The sequence below is a fragment of the Staurois parvus genome, unplaced genomic scaffold (genome assembly GCF_062004578.1).
Source record: "Staurois parvus isolate SC_StPar_1 unplaced genomic scaffold, SC_StPar_1.0 ptg000201l, whole genome shotgun sequence".
Lineage (NCBI taxonomy): Eukaryota > Metazoa > Chordata > Amphibia > Anura > Ranidae > Staurois > Staurois parvus.
The window spans coordinates 602,909-619,601 of record NW_028317997.1 but is presented as its reverse complement, the minus strand read 5'-3'; the positions used below and the strand labels follow the sequence as shown (position 1 = coordinate 619,601).

General features: G+C 39.9%; 1 protein-coding gene across 1 annotated transcript in view; it reads right to left on the bottom strand.

Annotated features, from left to right (window-relative positions):
* The window catches only part of DCLK3 (doublecortin like kinase 3), a 77,374-nt gene that overhangs the window by 30,093 nt on the left and 30,588 nt on the right, over positions 1–16,693 (bottom strand). The window contains exons 3-4 of the mRNA XM_089678255.1: positions 12,611–12,743; positions 2,572–2,739 (exon numbers count right to left, since the gene is read on the bottom strand). Coding sequence (XP_089534381.1) covers positions 2,572–2,739; positions 12,611–12,743 — 301 coding nt within the window. The remainder of the gene's footprint in view (positions 1–2,571; positions 2,740–12,610; positions 12,744–16,693) is intronic.

Here is a 16,693-nt window from a genome sequence, read left to right as displayed (position 1 = left end):
GGAACTCAACTGTTTGGAAGCTTAACCAAAACCTGTAGAGTGTGATGAACCAACAAACCTCTGAAACTATTACTATCTACTATTGTTCACCAAGGGTGAAAGCATTAACAATTGTTTACCATGAGTCCGATACAAGGGCTAGGCAAACAGAGATTTTTTCCCTACACAGAGGAAATGTTGATGCTGAAACCAAGGGGTGAAATTCAGGACATTTAAGTTTAAAAGTTCACTGTATATCATTACAAAAATGTACTACAAAAACAGATTATAAATAAGATGTCATAGACTTTAAACACCACTAAATACTCAGCAATGGGAACTATATATCACTAACTTGAGTATTGAGATGATGGGAAGTAAGATGTATTATAAACTAGCATTAGTTACATGTCTTATCAGGAAACAAACAGGATGGTACTTCAAGGAGGAATAACCGAATATACACCTATATTCCATGGTCCCTATTTAGAATAATATAGGTATCACTGCTATATCTGGATAGAGCCGTATATTTTATTCCTGAAATTACCTGAAGATTCCACCCAAGGTATGAGTCATCTCAAATACTCACATTGTTCTGTGATACATGACCGCCACCTGGCGGGCAGGTGAGAAATAGCTTATGTACACACATTTCTCAACTAGCCAATCAGGAAGCCTGGTGGGAAGGTATCTTAGAACAATGGACTAGTGGATATAAAAAGCCCATGTGCTGTAACATAAAAAAAAAAACCTCATGAAAAAGAAGAACCCTCATAAGACCTCATGGAAAGACCTGACATCTGAAGAAGATCTCTGCTGAAATAACTACTCTTCCATCTTTTCAAACTTCCTAAAACTTTAAACCTCTAAACTTATAACTTCCTACATTCTCCCCTATTGAATCTCTCACTTGCCTATATATCAGTCTAAAGGCGTTCCACTGCCAGCTAAATCCACGGGAGAGTTGCCTAGTCTGACGTCCGGGTGTGGTGAGATGTTTATTTGATTTTGTATTAATTACTTTCTCTGTTGTGTAGAATCATAAAATTACCTTAGTGTATTACAACAATATTGGATAGTTAGATATATGTAGTCAGATACTGTGTTACTGTTAAAAAAATTGTTTATTGCCATATTATAAATTTTTCCATATTTCATAATTTATTGAATATTAATAACCAGAGTATCATATATCAAGGGCTTACTTCTTGCAAGCCTATGGCCACGGCATGTAAGAATATAACCTTTGAGATATTCGAAATTATTAATTATTAATAAATTTAATAAATATCATATCATTTAAATTTGTGATTGATGTAATTAGTTAGAGACATTATTAGTGTGTCTTACATTGGTAGGATATATTTTTGATTGTGTGTACCAATATTCATTTATCACCAGTCTTTTGTGTTTTGTGTTAATATATATATAATTTTTGTACATAAATAAATTTTTATATTTATCTATTATAAGGCAAATTTTGTGTGTATGGTACGAAATCATATTGGCTAAAAGAATTCAAGGTATAATAATAAGTGGTGATCGAATTATCAAGGTGTCCAAATTATTGGTTTACTAAATATTTGCCGTATTTTAACGGCTGGAGGCACTGTAATATTTCATCTAAGGGAAAGGGACATGCCCTTTATAAATAATATATCCTTACATAAACCACCACAACAACTTGTGACATCATTGCTTACTACGTGTGAAATCTGTGAATGATCACAGAGGTCACATGGTACAAGGCTATTCACAACAGCCTTGTACCATGTGACAAGCTGTGACCACTCACAGCTCACTCAGTAATTCTCAATGACTGCAAGAATGCAGACTGAGAGAAAGAGAAATGATTGCTTTTACATCCTATATGGGTGTAAAAGCAATCAGTGTAAAAAAAAAAAAAAAAAATCTTCATCACCCCCCACAAGTAGTACAGTGTCACCATGGTGACACTGTACTGCTAGGGTGACAGTATGTAAAAAAAAAAAATAATAATAATAATAATATAAAAGAATAAAATAAAAATGTAAAAAAAAATGTTTAAAAATTATACTTTTTGGTTATAAACTAATTTGGATTTTTTTTTTTTTTTACAAAAAAAATAACGGAATAAATTTTGGCCAAGATTTATGATGAAATATTATTTATTTGCAAAATTCTATTAAAAAAAACACTTTTTTTCAAAATTTTTGGACTTTTTCATTTACATAGTAAAAACAATTAAAATCCCAGCGGTGAATAAATACCACCAAAATAAAGCTTTATCTGTCTCAAAAAAATGGTAAAAAATTCATATGGGTACAGTATTGCATGACCGCGCAATTGTCATTCAAAGTGTGATAGCGCTGAAAGTTAAAAATTGCCCTGGACAGGAAGGGGGTAAGAGTGTCCGGACAGGAAGTGGTTAAAACTATCATTCTGTCTTCTTTTTATTAATGTTCTGCAAAGGAGGTTAAGGATAAAACAGATAAAGCCTTCATTGTACAGCTCCTCATGCACAGCATACATTCTAATCACACCATTGACCCTAGTATACAGACTAGTGATCTGTAACATTTCCATTATATTACTGATTTGAATTTTTACCATCTGAGATGTTATCCCAGTATGGGGACAAGAATTCATACTCTCCACGTTGAATTATCTGGAATAATTCTTCATGATTGCGTTCTGGACTCCGGAAAGGAGGAAAGCCAGATAGTAGTATGTACAAGATGACTCCGGTGGCCCACATGTCAACTTCTAAACCATAGCCTGTTGAATGAAAAAAAGTATTATGTTGATTTGGCCACTATTTGTATGCATAAATAATATTACCAGAAAGCTGCCCAACAATATGAAAATGCGTGTTTTCCAAACTGGACATAGAAAAATACATACAAACACGTACACATGGGCTTCTATCACTCACAAATTATAGGCTTGTGAGAGATTCACACTTATGACACTTTTAGTTAGAAGTTTCCACTATAGAAGAGATTTTAGTACATCATTTTCTGCACACACATAAAATGAAACGAATGTACTAAAGAAATTCAGAATATTCACAAAATACATTATGTGAACATTCGCTTCACTTTTCCAGTCTTGTGCATTTTAAATAGGCAAACAGGGATTTGCTTTTCAGTAAACTGGGATTTGCCAGCTTTGCTCATGCAGTGTGAGGTATCTTGAGAAGTAGGGTCCTGTCCAGGGGCGGACTGACAACTCATGGGGCCCCCGGGCAATAGGGGATCATGGGGCCCCTGTGTCCTTGCCAAAACTCAAAAAAGCCTATGAAAAAGGTACCAGGGGCATCTCATGGGGCCCCCTACTGACCCCCTGGGCAATAGGGGATCATGGGGCCCCTGTGTCCTTGCCCAAACTCAAAAAAGTCTATGAAAAAGGTACCAGGGGCATCTCATGGGGCCCCCTACTGACCCCGGGCCCTCGGGCAGTGCACGAGTTTCCAAATGGTCAGTCCGCCCCAGGTCCTGTCATAAATCGTCTTCATAAGAAGAGTTAAAAAGCTTTCATTATTTTGGACTCATACTTCTCCTAACTCAAGTTGGGGATGTCCTCTGGAAACAGATGGTGCTATGTGAAGCTGCCATTGTGGTCCATTGCAGTAAGGCTTGATGAAGGTATGGACTACTTGGAGGGTGCTTGTGACCAGAGTATGCTCAGGTATTGGCAGGTTCCAAGAGGTACCCTGTCCAAAGTGCCATGTAAATCCAGTGGACCATCCTTTGTTTGGGCAAAGAGTGCACCCCCCATCACTTGTTTAGCGTTACATGTAAGGTGCCAAAAACAACATTAAATACATTAAAATCATACTTTCATTCAATAAATTATAAAAATAAAAAAGTATTTTACAAACATGTAATTACAGGCGAAAGATATACCATGTTAAAAGTTGTGGATATATCTCTGAATCAACACCCATTATATTATAAGTTCTTTCAATTTGATGTGTTTCACAGTCAGCTTTGTAAGGTCAACAGAAGCAATATACATTCAAGCCAGTTGTGTGGTGAATGTCACATTCATGTGTGTCATGTCACATTCACCATACATTGGTTTTAACAATATATTGCACCTGACAAGGCTGATTATGAAACGCGTCAAATTTTAACACCCTACCTTTCTATTGGAGAAGCTGTATACAGAAAGTGCCACAGTATAATTGAACTATATAGGACTATTATGTCCTAAGTTATACAACCATGTATACACAAATGGCAAATCATTTATAAATTAAAAGATTATTTATTCAGAGGTATATCCAAACCAGGGGCGGACTGACAACTCATGGGGCCCCCGGGCAATAGGGGATCATGGGGCCCCTGTGTCCTTGCCCAAACTCAAAAAAGCCTATGAAAAAGGTACCAGGGACATCTCATGGGGCCCCCTACTGACCCCGGGCCCTCAGGCACCGCCCCTGATCCAAACCATGTAATATAGTATATCTATCATTAATAATTACATGCATGAAAATACTTTGTTATTTTTATCAATATGTATTGAATAAAACATGATTTAAATGTGTTTACTGTTGTTTTTGGCACTCAAAAAGTCCCATCTACATGACTATGCTTGATTTATAGTAAAAAGGGATGTGGTACCTTGATCACCAATCAGTCTAACAAACGTGTATAAATTGAATGTACACATGAAGGACATGCAGCCCAGCATGTGGTTCTGACAAGGGATGCACCGAAATTTTGGAGGCCGAAACGTTTTAGCCGAAAACACACCTTTCGGCCATTGGCCGAAATGAAAAAAAAGCACCGATACAGGTGCCAAAAAAACGCCGCCGCCCGCTGCTCAATAGTTCTCAGCCTTACATGAGAAACCATTGATCCTGGTGCTGGGCATAGAGTTAAGTGAAGGAAAGATGGCCGCCATTCATCTCTATGCCCTTGGAGAACCGGAGCGATGTCACTTCCCGTTCTGGCTATTTTTTTTTTTTTTAAAGCACTAGATCAATGCTTTTTTTGATACATTGCAGAGAGGTCTTATTGGCCCCATATCTCTCCATAAAAAGGACCTGTCACTTATTATTTCTATCGCAAGGTATGCATGCATAAAAGAATAAAAGCGATTAAATTTTTTTTAAAAGGAACAGTGCAAAAAAAAAGAACATTAAATAAATTTAAAAAAAAGTTTAACGTGCCCTCGTCCCCCTGTTCTTGCACATAGTGATGAATGCATACATAGGCCATGCCCACATATGTAAACGGTGTTCAAACCACACACATGAGGTATCGCCACGAAACGTCAGAGCAAGAGTAATAATTCTCACATTAGACCTCCTCTGTAACTTTAAACTGCTAACCTGTAGAAATTTTTAAAGCATCACCCATGGAGATTTTTAAGTACCGCAGTTTCACGCCATTTCACAAGCGTACGCAATTTTAAAGAGTGACATGTTGGGTATCTATTTACTCGCCGTAACATCCTCTTTCATATTTTACAATTGGGGTATATATTGATTTGTTTTTGTTTTTTTGTAATCAGTGTATTTTTTCAAAAATATATACTCATTTCGGTTTTCGGCCAAGTGCATTTTGAATTTTCGTTTTCGGCACAAGAATTATCATTTTGGTGCACCGCTAGTTCTAACATTCCACTGGTGAGAAAAATAATAATAATATGCCCACTTAGCACCAGTTCTGCAGGTAGAAATATTTTGTTGATGGGAGAGATAAAGGAAATGGCCAGACTGCTTTGAGCTGATAGAAACTATGGAGAGCAGAAGCGCATTCACAACACATTGCATCTTAAGGATGAAAGACAAGAACAGAAGACCAAATCGGGGTATACTCCTCTCAGACAAGAACAGCAAGATGATGCTGCAATGGGAAAAGACGTATCAAAACTGGACAGTTGCAAAGACATAAGTCATCTCAAACTGGTTTAATTAACATGACAGTGAGTTCAGTGGCTCTTCGTATGGCGTTTGCACACAGTGCAGCCCCTCTCTGTTCAGCAGAAGATCCATTAGCAGATCCTCTGCTGAATAGGACAGATGTCATTTTTTTTTACATCCATGCCTATTCAGTATTTTTTTTGTTTACAAACGGTTTTATTGTACGAAAGTAGACTGTAAAACAACAGTACATTTACAAATGATACATACAGCAAAAACAAGGCACTTTTGAAAAGTACAATACAGAAAAATATATTAATGTAAGAAAGAGAAGAAATAGAAAAGAGTAGGTTGCAAGTACATGAAATACATAGATGATAAGGTAGATTGAATGATATATCTGTCAACAGTATATGCCAGTCAACTTTCACTTGGAATGTTGTTAATTATGCAATAAATGTCTATAATCCCTCCATGACTCCCATTTTTTATCAAATAAGTGCATCTTATCCAGTAGGGTATAATGAATGCGTTCCATGAGCATTACAGCATCTATTCTGTGTAAAACGGAGGCCAAGGTTACAGAATTGGACCTCCAATGTAAGGCAATAGACCGTAAAGTGGCAATACAAATAGTATGTATTAATCTCATAATGGCATCAGAGACCCCCGGGATATGAGCCCCCAATAGACAGGTCTGTAAAGACAATCGTACCGGGGTACCCACCAGTGAGGTAGTCACCTCAGATATCTTGCACCAAATCATAGATATGGTCAGGCAATCCCAAAATATATGAACCAGAGTGCCTGTGAGGCCACAGCCCCGGAAACATAAAGGGGACGTTTGTGGGAACAATACATGTAGTCTTGATGGGGTGTAATACCATCTGGTAAAACCTTGAGGGCCGTCTCACGAACAGAAAGAGATCAAGAACACTTACATATGTTATCCACCATGGAATCCCAATCCTCATCTGAAAAAGTGATACCACTATCCTCCTCCCATTTTTGTCTATATAGAGGGGGTGTATGAAAAAGGCAGATCAAAGATTGATGATAAAGATCAGAAATAAGACCCCTACCCCTAGGAGAGTCTCAGCTGATACGTTCGAAAAAGGAAATCGGAGAAGATGGTACAAGGCCAAAGTGTGAACCAAAAAAATGTCTAATCTGTCGGTAACGATGGTACTCACGAAGAGGGACATCAAAAAGCACGCGTAGCATATCAAAGGTAATATAAGATCCTACTCTTTGAAAATCAGATAATCTGATAAAAGAGCGATCATACCACCAACGAAACGTTTGAGGGGAGCCTATTCAGTATTTTTACACAATTTACATAGCGGACAGGGGCAGACCCATGATAGTTCTATGCACAGCCCAAATGTAAACTGACTTATGTTCATTTACATCAGGCTACCTCTGATCTGTCATATTTAGGTATGGAAAAACAGAAAAGGATCCAATTTTCCAGACCCAGATGGACTCAAAGGTAGGTGGATATAGGTGGGTTCATTTTCATCAGCTTGGCAATAGACCCAGCATGGAGCTGAAAATCGGACAGTCAGACCTGATCAGAAAGCCCATGTGAAAGGGCCTTTGGTCACAAGACCTGGTTCTAATAGGATACCAATAAGATGTGTTCAAATTTTATTTTTCCAGCATGAATGTGCAGCTTAAAAATCTGCAGAAATTGTGTGATGCAAACATGCCAGCCTCGGCCAGACTCACAAATGAATGTTTATGGAATGTAAAATTCATGTCATGAAGAATTATGTTTTGAGAGCAAAGTGAATGAATGGCGTTTACCTGCACATAAATGCACAGTGAATTTTCACAAATGTGAAAGTGGAGCAGGCAGGTAAATATGCCTTATATGCATGGGTTGGTAAATGCCAAAGCAGAACTGTCTTTCATATGAGCATGACCATGTACAGCCATTCATTTGTATGAGCAGCTGTACACAGCACCTGTGGCTCTCTGGGAGTGTGAAAGTGCCCTGTCATGGTGTGGGAGGGCTAAGCGGTACTCCAGGTCCTCATCCACACAGGTTGAGTGGCTCCAGGATGCATGCTTGAAATAGAGAAAACGGTTTTGTTCAATGACCTCTGGATTAGTAAGTCCTGGCATAGGTCCTGGAGCTGGATCTTAGAGACTTGGAAGGGATGAAATCTCCAATCGTGGGGCCACATTTTGCCAGCCATCAACACACTGATTGTGCATGTGTGTGCAGGGCTTATATGTATACATTGACTGTAGTTCAGAGACAAGAGCATAAGCGTGAGGGCCAGAGGGCCCAGAGCAATGCTCCTGCAAAGGCAGGACGCAGAGAAATACTTTTCTGTTTCTGAGAGCTATTCTTAAAAAAAAAGTTAAAAAAAATCCCTAAAATAACAATATGGTGAGTGGACGGCATCCTTGGAAGCACTACACTTGAGCCAATTACTATATATATATATACACAGTATTGTGCAAACGCTTTAGATAGGTGTGGAAAAAATGCTGTAAATTATGAATCCTTTAAGAAATAGAAGTGTTAATAGTTTATTTTTAGCAATTAACAAAATGGAAAGTAAATAAACAGAAGATAAATCTAAATCAGATACATATTTGGTGTGACCACCCTTTGCCTTCAAAACAGCAACAATTCTTTTAGGTACACTTGTCACAGTTTTTGAAGGAACTCGACAAGATGTTCCAAACATTTTAAGAACTAACCACAGGTCTTCAGTGGATGTAGTCTGCCTCAAATCCTTCTGTCCCTTCATGTACAGTGGGGCAAAAAAGTATTTAGTCAGCCACCAATTGTGCAAGTTCTCCCACTTAAAAAGATGAGAGAGGCCTGTAATTGGCATCATAGGGAGACCTCAACTATGAGAGACAAAATGAGAAAAAAAATCCAGACAATCACATTGGCTGATTTGGAAAGAATTTATTTGCAAATTATGGTGGAAAATAAGTATTTGGTCAATATCAAAAGTTCACCTCAATACTTTGTTATATATCCTTTGTTGGCAATGACAGAGGTCAGACGTTTCCTGTAAGACTTCACAAGGTTGGCACACACTGTTGCTGGTATGTTGGCCCATTCCTCCATGCAGATCTCCTCTAGAGCAGTGATGTTTTGGGGCTGTCTCTGGGCAACATGGACTTTCAACTCCCTCCAAAGGTTTTCTATGGGGTTGAGATCTGGAGACTGGCTAGGCCACTCCAGGACCTTGAAATGCTTCTTACGAAGCCACTCCTTCATTGCCCGGGCAGTATGTTTGGGATCATTGTCATGTTGGAAGACCCAGCCACGTTTCATCTCCAATGCCCTTGCTGATGGAAGGAGGTTTGCACTCAAAATCTCACGATACATGGCCCCATTCATTCTGTCCTGTACATGGATCAGTCGTCCTGGTCCCTTTGCAGGGAAACAGCCCCAAAGGTTGATGTTGCCACCCCCATGCTTCACAGTAGGTATGGTGTTCTTTGGATGCAACTCAGCATTCTCTCTCCTCCAAACACGATGAGTTGTATTTCTACCAAACAGTTCTATTTTTGGTTTCATCTGACCATATGACATTCTCCCAATCCTCTTCTGGATCATCCAAATGCTCTCTAGCAAACTTCAGACGGGCCCGGACATGTACTGGCTTAAGCAGGGGGACACGTTACTGATGGTAGCCTTTCTTACGTTGGTCCCAGCTCTCTGCAGGTCATTCACTAGGTCCCCCCGTGTGGTCCTGGGATTTTTGCTCACCGTTCTTGTGATCATTTTGACCCCACGGGGTGAGATCTTGCGTGAAGCCACGGATCGAGGGAGATTATCAGTGGTCTTGTATGTCTTCCATTTTCTAATTATTGCTCCCACAGTTGATTTGTTCACACCAAGCTGCTTGCCTATTGCAGATTCAGTCTTCCCAGCCTGGTGCAGGTCTACAATTTTGTTTTTGGTGTCCTTGGACAGCTCTTTGGTCTTCATAACATGTTCAAACAGGTGCCATTGATACAGGTAATGAGTGCAGGACAGAGGAGCCTCTTAAAGAAGAAGGTACAGGTCTGCGAGAGCCAGAAATCTTGCTTGTTTGTAGGTGACCAAATACTTATTTTCCACCATAATTTGCAAATAAATTCTTTCCAAATCAGCCAATGTGATTGTCTGGATTTTGTTTTCTCATTTTGTCTCTCATAGTTGAGGTCTCCCTATGATGCCAATTACAGGCCTCTCTCATCTTTTTAAGTGGGAGAACTTGCACAATTGGTGGCTGACTAAATACTTTTTTGCCCCACTGTAATCCCAGACAAACTCAAGGATGTTGAGATCAGGGCTCTGTGGGAGCCAAACTATCACTTCCAGAACTCCTTGTTCTTCTTTATGCTGAAAATGGACTTTAATGACATTGACTTGCTGTAGAATAAATTTGGGGCCAATCACATACCTCATTGAGGGTATGCTAGTATTTCTCAGCATTGAGGACACCATTGATCCTGACCAAATCTCCAACTCCATTTTCAGAAATGCAGCCCCAAACTTGAAAGGATCCTCTACCATGCCACTGTTTCCTGCAGGCACTCATTATTGTACCGCTCTCCAGCCCTTCGGCAAACAAACTGCCACCTTTTAAGTTTTGACTCATCAGTCCAGAACACCTGCTGCCATTTTTTTGCAGCCCAGTTCCAATGTTTTCATGTATCATTGAATCACTTAGCCTTTCCACATCAGAGGAATGGCTTTTTGGCCACAATTCTTCCATGAAGACCACTTCTGGACAGACTTCTCCAGACAGTAGATTTGTATTCCACAGGTTTCCAACAATTCTGTGCTGATGGCACTACTGAACATCTTTCAGTGTTGAAGGGAAGTAAGTATGATTTGTCTTCATCTACTGGACTCCTGGACCAACCACTGCCTCTACAGTCCCCAAATGTTGCCCATTATTTTGTGCTTCTTCAAAAGAGCTTGAACAGCACATCTTGAAACCCCAGTCTGCTTTGAAATCTTTGCCTTGGAGAGACCTTGCTGATGCAATATAACTACCTTGTGTCTTGTTGCTGTGCTAAGTCTTGCCATGGTATATGACCTGTGACTTGAAACTGTCTTGCACAACCATAGCTGTTTCTGTTTCAGCTAATGATTGTGTTTCAACCTACATATGACATTGATGATCATTAGGACCTGTTTGCCATAATTAATTAGATACTAATCCTACAAAATCCTTGACTTTGTGTAAGTGTACAAAGTGTGCAAGTATAAGAATTGATGCTGGTTTGAAGGCAAAGAGTAGTCACGCCAAATATTGATTTGATTGAGATATATATATATATATATATATATATAGTCATGGCCAAAAATATTGGCACCTCTGCAGTTCTGTCAGGTAATGCACCAATTTGCCCAGAAAACTGTTGCAATTACAAATGTTTAGGCATTCCCATGGTTATTTCTTCTGTTTGCATTGGTATGACACAACAAAAGTGGAGAAACAAAAATCCAAATCTGACACATTCCACGCAAAACCCCAAAAATGGACTGGACAAAATTATTGGCACTCTCAATTTATTACTGGAATTTTGGACCACTCTTTTGCCAACTGCTCCAGGTCTCTCAGACTGAAAGGGTTCCTTTTCCCAACTTCTGTTTTAAGATTTCTCCACAGGTGCTCTATGGGATTGAGATCTGGACTCATTGCTGGCCAGTTCAGTACTTTCTTTCTTAAATCATTTCTGGGTGCTTTTTGACATGTGCTTTGGGTCATTGTCCTGCTGTAAGACCCATGACCTCTGACGGAGACCCAACTTTCTGACACTGGACCCTATTGTTGCACCCCAGAATTCTTTGGTAGTCTTCAGATTGTATAATGCCTTGCAGACGGTCAAGACATCCAGTGCCTGAAGCAGCAAAGCAACCGAAAACATTACCCCACCACCATGTTTGACTGTAGGGACTGGATTATTTTCTTTAAAGGCCTCATTGCTTTTTCTGAAAACAGTAGAATGATGGGCTTTACAAAACAATCTGTAATTTTTTTTTATCTGCCCAAAGCTCATTCTCCCAAAAGGATTTTGGCTTCCTCGGGTACGCTTTGGCAAACTCCAATCTGGCTTTTTTATGTTTTTTTATGTGTCAGCAGTGGGGTCCTCCATAGTTTCCCTTTTCATTCAGATGGTGACGTGTAGTGCGAGTTGACACAATTGTATCCTGCGCCTGAAGGTCAGCTTGAATTTATGTGGAAGTTGACCTAGGTTTTTTATCCACCACTTGAACAAACCTTCATTGCAATCTTTGATCAAGTTTTTCTCTTTTGTACATGTCCAGGGAGATTAGCTACAGTGCCATGGGCTGCAAACCTCTTAACAATGCTGCACACAGTGGACACAGTAACATTAAGATCTGTTAATTGATACAGGTGAGTTTAATTACAAATTACAGGAACATCACAAACTTGGAATTAAATTATTTCTTACAATTTTGAAAATGTGCCATAATTTTGTCCAGTCCATTTTTGGACAATGTCAGATTTGGCCTTTTGTTTCTCCTCTTTTTTGTGTTATACCTATACAAACAAAAGAAATAAACATGGGAATACCTAAACCGTTGTAATTGCAATGATTTTCTGGGTGAAGTGGTGCATTATCTGACAGAAATGCAGGGGTGACAATATTTTTGGTCATGAAAAAAAAAAAAAAAAAAAAAAAATATATATATATATATATATATATATATATATATATATATCATATAGTATAGAGCGAGAGATAATGTATATGTTGAAACAGAAAAATATTTACCTTTTTCCAGTAGTATTTCAGGAGCAACATATGTTGGTGTTCCACACACAGTGAAAATAGGCTCTGTCACATATACAGCAAGCCCAAAGTCAGCTAGTTTAAGAGTGGCAGATCCATCAGGATTTTTCTGCACCTGAGAAAAAAAATAATTTGGGATATATGCAGATTTATCTGTTTATGAAATAAATATTTAGTGCAAGCTTATTTTTCCTGTAAATATTCAAAGTAGTGGTTAGCACTTCTGCCTTGCAGTAATTGGGTCATGGGTTCAATTCCCAACCATGGCGCCTCCTGCATGGAGTTTGCATGTTCTCCCTGTGGTCATGTGGGTTTCCTCCAGGTACTCCAGTTTCCTCCCACACTCCAAAGACATGCTGGTAGGTTAATTGGCTCCTGTCTAAATTGTCCTAGTTTCATCCCTGACTGAATAAATATAGACAGCGCCAGACAACAAAATTTAGTAAATAATAATATAAACCCAAATTAATCAATAAACCAGCTGCAAAGTCTACCATTTGTGAAGGTATATACAAATGTGAATAAATAAGACTGCGCTAGTAACAGGTCAAAAACACAATATTTACCATAACATAAACATAAAAAAAAAATATTAAATCATATCAATCCCAGAAAAAAATATATAAAAATTAAAGTCCCAAAATATAAATCAATATTAAAAAGTTCCCAAAAAATATGTGGTAGTGAAAAATTATAGATGCCAAAAAAATTTTCTTTTTGAAATAAAATCCACCAAGTGAATCCACCACAAAATCAACTGAATAAACTCACCAGAGCAATATGCTGATTATATTATAAACCAGCATAAGTGCTTTTTTTCTCTGGGAGCAACGATCTGCAGACAGTTGAGACACAGCCAAGGCTTGGAAGAGATGATTTCCTAAAGCAATACTCTGCAGGAGACTCTGAAGATTAAAGTGGATCTTCAGAGTCTCATATTCATATCGAATATAAGAGTGCTACTAATGCAAGCCATAGATGGGGAGAAAACCGGCCGATTTTTCTTTAAAAAATGAAAAATCGGTCGTTCAAGCGGCCGACGTTACCAGGAACGGTAAAAAAAATCAGCCGATTTTCATCCCGTCTACAGCCGGCAAAAAGTGTCCCTGCAGAGAGCTCAGCTATTTCTTTGACAGTTCTTTGACATTTATAGCGGTTGCAACAATGTATCTATTTGTAGCCATTTCGGATACAGATGTTTTTATTCGGAAACAATTAGATACATTGTTGCAACCGCTATAAATGTCAAAGAACTGTCAAAAGAAATAGCGGAGCTCTCTGCAGGCACACTTTTTGCCGGACTGGAATTCTTCATCCTCTTCATCCTCTTCTTCTTCTTCATCCTCTTCATCCTCTTCTTCATCCTCCTCCTCTTCTTCTTCATCCTCCTCTTCTTCTTCATCCTCCTCTTCTTCTTCTTCTTCTTCTTCATCCTCCTCTTCTTCTTCTTCTTCATCCTCCTCTTCTTCTTCTTCTTCTTCATCCTCCTCTTCATCTTCTTCTTCATCCTCCTCTTCATCTTCTTCTTCATCCTCTTCTTCTTCTTCATCCTCTTCTTCTTCATCCTCTTCTTCTTCATCCTCTTCTTCTTCTTGTCTTCCTCTTGCAGGTCACTGCTCATGCGCAGATTTTTTTTATCGGAAAAGATCGGCCGATTTTCCCATAATTGCCGCAAAAATCGGCCAATCGGCAAAATCGGCTGATCTTTTTCAAACTTAAAAAATCTTCCAACTTAAAAAAAAATCTGCCAAAATACCGAAAAACGGCCAAACAATTAGCCCACTAACGATCCGAAAATCGGCCGATTTTTGACCCATCTATGGCCTGCATAAGTGTACAAAAATTCTCATATGATCTAGTACAACTTTCCAGCATACCAGCGTGTAATCGGAAGTGATGTTGTGTACGTGTAACCCCTCTGGAGATAATGACTAAATCGTAGCAATAAGATTATCACTCCATTATTGCTATTATACATATTTCTATCCTGAAAACAATATCATTTTCATATTTAGGAGCATTTTCATTGTAAATGAAGATTGCTTTTGTTGCCCTTCCAGGTTATTTTCAATTTTCTGATCATGCACGGTTTTGGTCACGCGATTGTTTACAGACAAATATTGTATTGATAAAACAAACATTATTTGTTCTTTTATCTTACAAGAAAAATGTTCATGCTTGCCCCTTTGGATAATTTTGCATGAACTGTTGTGACCGCCTCTTGATAAGCTGTGTACTGACGATCAGATTATCACATGATCTTAGTGTGTGTACCAGGCATTACAATAAGTTTAAGGCAGTGGTCTCCAAATTGTGGCCAGTGGGCCATATGCTGCTCTTTGTTTGGTTCTTGAGGCACTATTCCTCCCATTGATACCAACAGTGGGACCTTATTCCTCCCACTGACATCAACAATGGAGCACTAGTCCTCCCACTCACATTAACGATGGGACACCATCCCACCCACTGACACTAACAATGGGGCACTGTTCCTCACACTGACACCAACAAAAGGGCACAATTCTACTTACAGGTACCAATGATGGGGCACTATTCCTTCCATAAATACCAACGATGGGGCTCTACCACCAATGATGGGGCACTGTTCCTCCCACTGACACCAAAAATGTGCACTATTTCACCCACTGACACCAACAATAGGGTACTGTTCCTTGCACTGGCAACAACAATGGGGCACTATCCCTCCCACTAATACCAATGGTGGCGCACTATTCTTTCTTCAACTGACCACAGACTCTGTAATTTTTTTACTACCATTGACCAAAAAGTCTGAGACATTGTTTACTCCCACTGACTGTCTTCCCCCCCCCGTGCCCCCCCCATCCTCTCCATCTCTACTACAACGCCACCATCTCTCCCACCCCACACGCCAAAGTCCTGGGTGTCACCCTGGACTCCCACCTCTCCTTCCTACCCCACATCCAACTGCTATGTAGATCTTGCAGGCTCCACCTCCGCAACATCTCCAAGATACGCACATTCCTCACCCCAGACACCACCAAACAACTCGTACACTCCCTCATCATCTCACACCTGGACTATTGCAACTCCTTTCTCACTGGCCTACCCAAACGAACGCTATCCCCATTCCAGTCGATCCTACATTCAGCGGCCAGACTCATCCACCTCACTAAGCGCTCCACATCTGCCTCCCCCCTCTGCCAATCCCTTCATTGGCTCCCGATTGCCCAACGCATCAAGTTCAAGCTGCTAACCCTGACCTACAAGGCCACTCACAATGCCGCCCCGAACTACATAACTGACCTTATACCCAGATACTACCCTACCCGTGCCCTCCGCTCCTCACAGGACCTCCTACTCTCTAGCTCCCTGGTCTCCTCCTCCCACGCCCGATTGCAGGACTTCTCTAGGACCTCCCCCATCCTCTGGAGCTCCCTACCCCAATCCATCAGAATGTCACCTACCCTCCTCACCTTCAGGCGCACCCTGAAAACCCTCCTCTTCAGGGAAGCCTACCCCAACCTCACCTAACACCCGACCTCACCTAACAATTAACCTCCTCCACTCCACCCACCACTCCATCCCCCACATCCATCTCCTCCTGTGCCACCTTCCCCTCCCTCCTAGATTGTAAGCTCGAAAGAGCAGGGCCCTCAAACCCCTCGTGTAGTGTATTGTTACTGTCTTGTCTCATGTTATGTCCCCCTTGCTACTGTACAGCGCTGAGCATACCCTTTGGCGCTATATAAATACTGTATAATAATAATAATAACTGACCTCAAGGCATTTTCTACTCCCACAGTTTGGCTCCCCTGATGTCTGAAGGACAGTAGACTGGTTCTTTGTTTAGAAAGTTTGGAGACCCCTGGTTTAGGGAGATGAGAAAGCACCATTGTATCTGCAGATAGAACCTGCATGCAGAACCCCTTTATCAAGCAAATTATAGAAGCTTAGATTTATATTCTTCCTAAGCTGCACTAAATATGACATGCCTGTTCTGCTTACATAACTTCCACTACATGGTAACTTACTGAACCATAATACACTGTTTTACTGAATGTTATCATTTAATACAGCCTCACA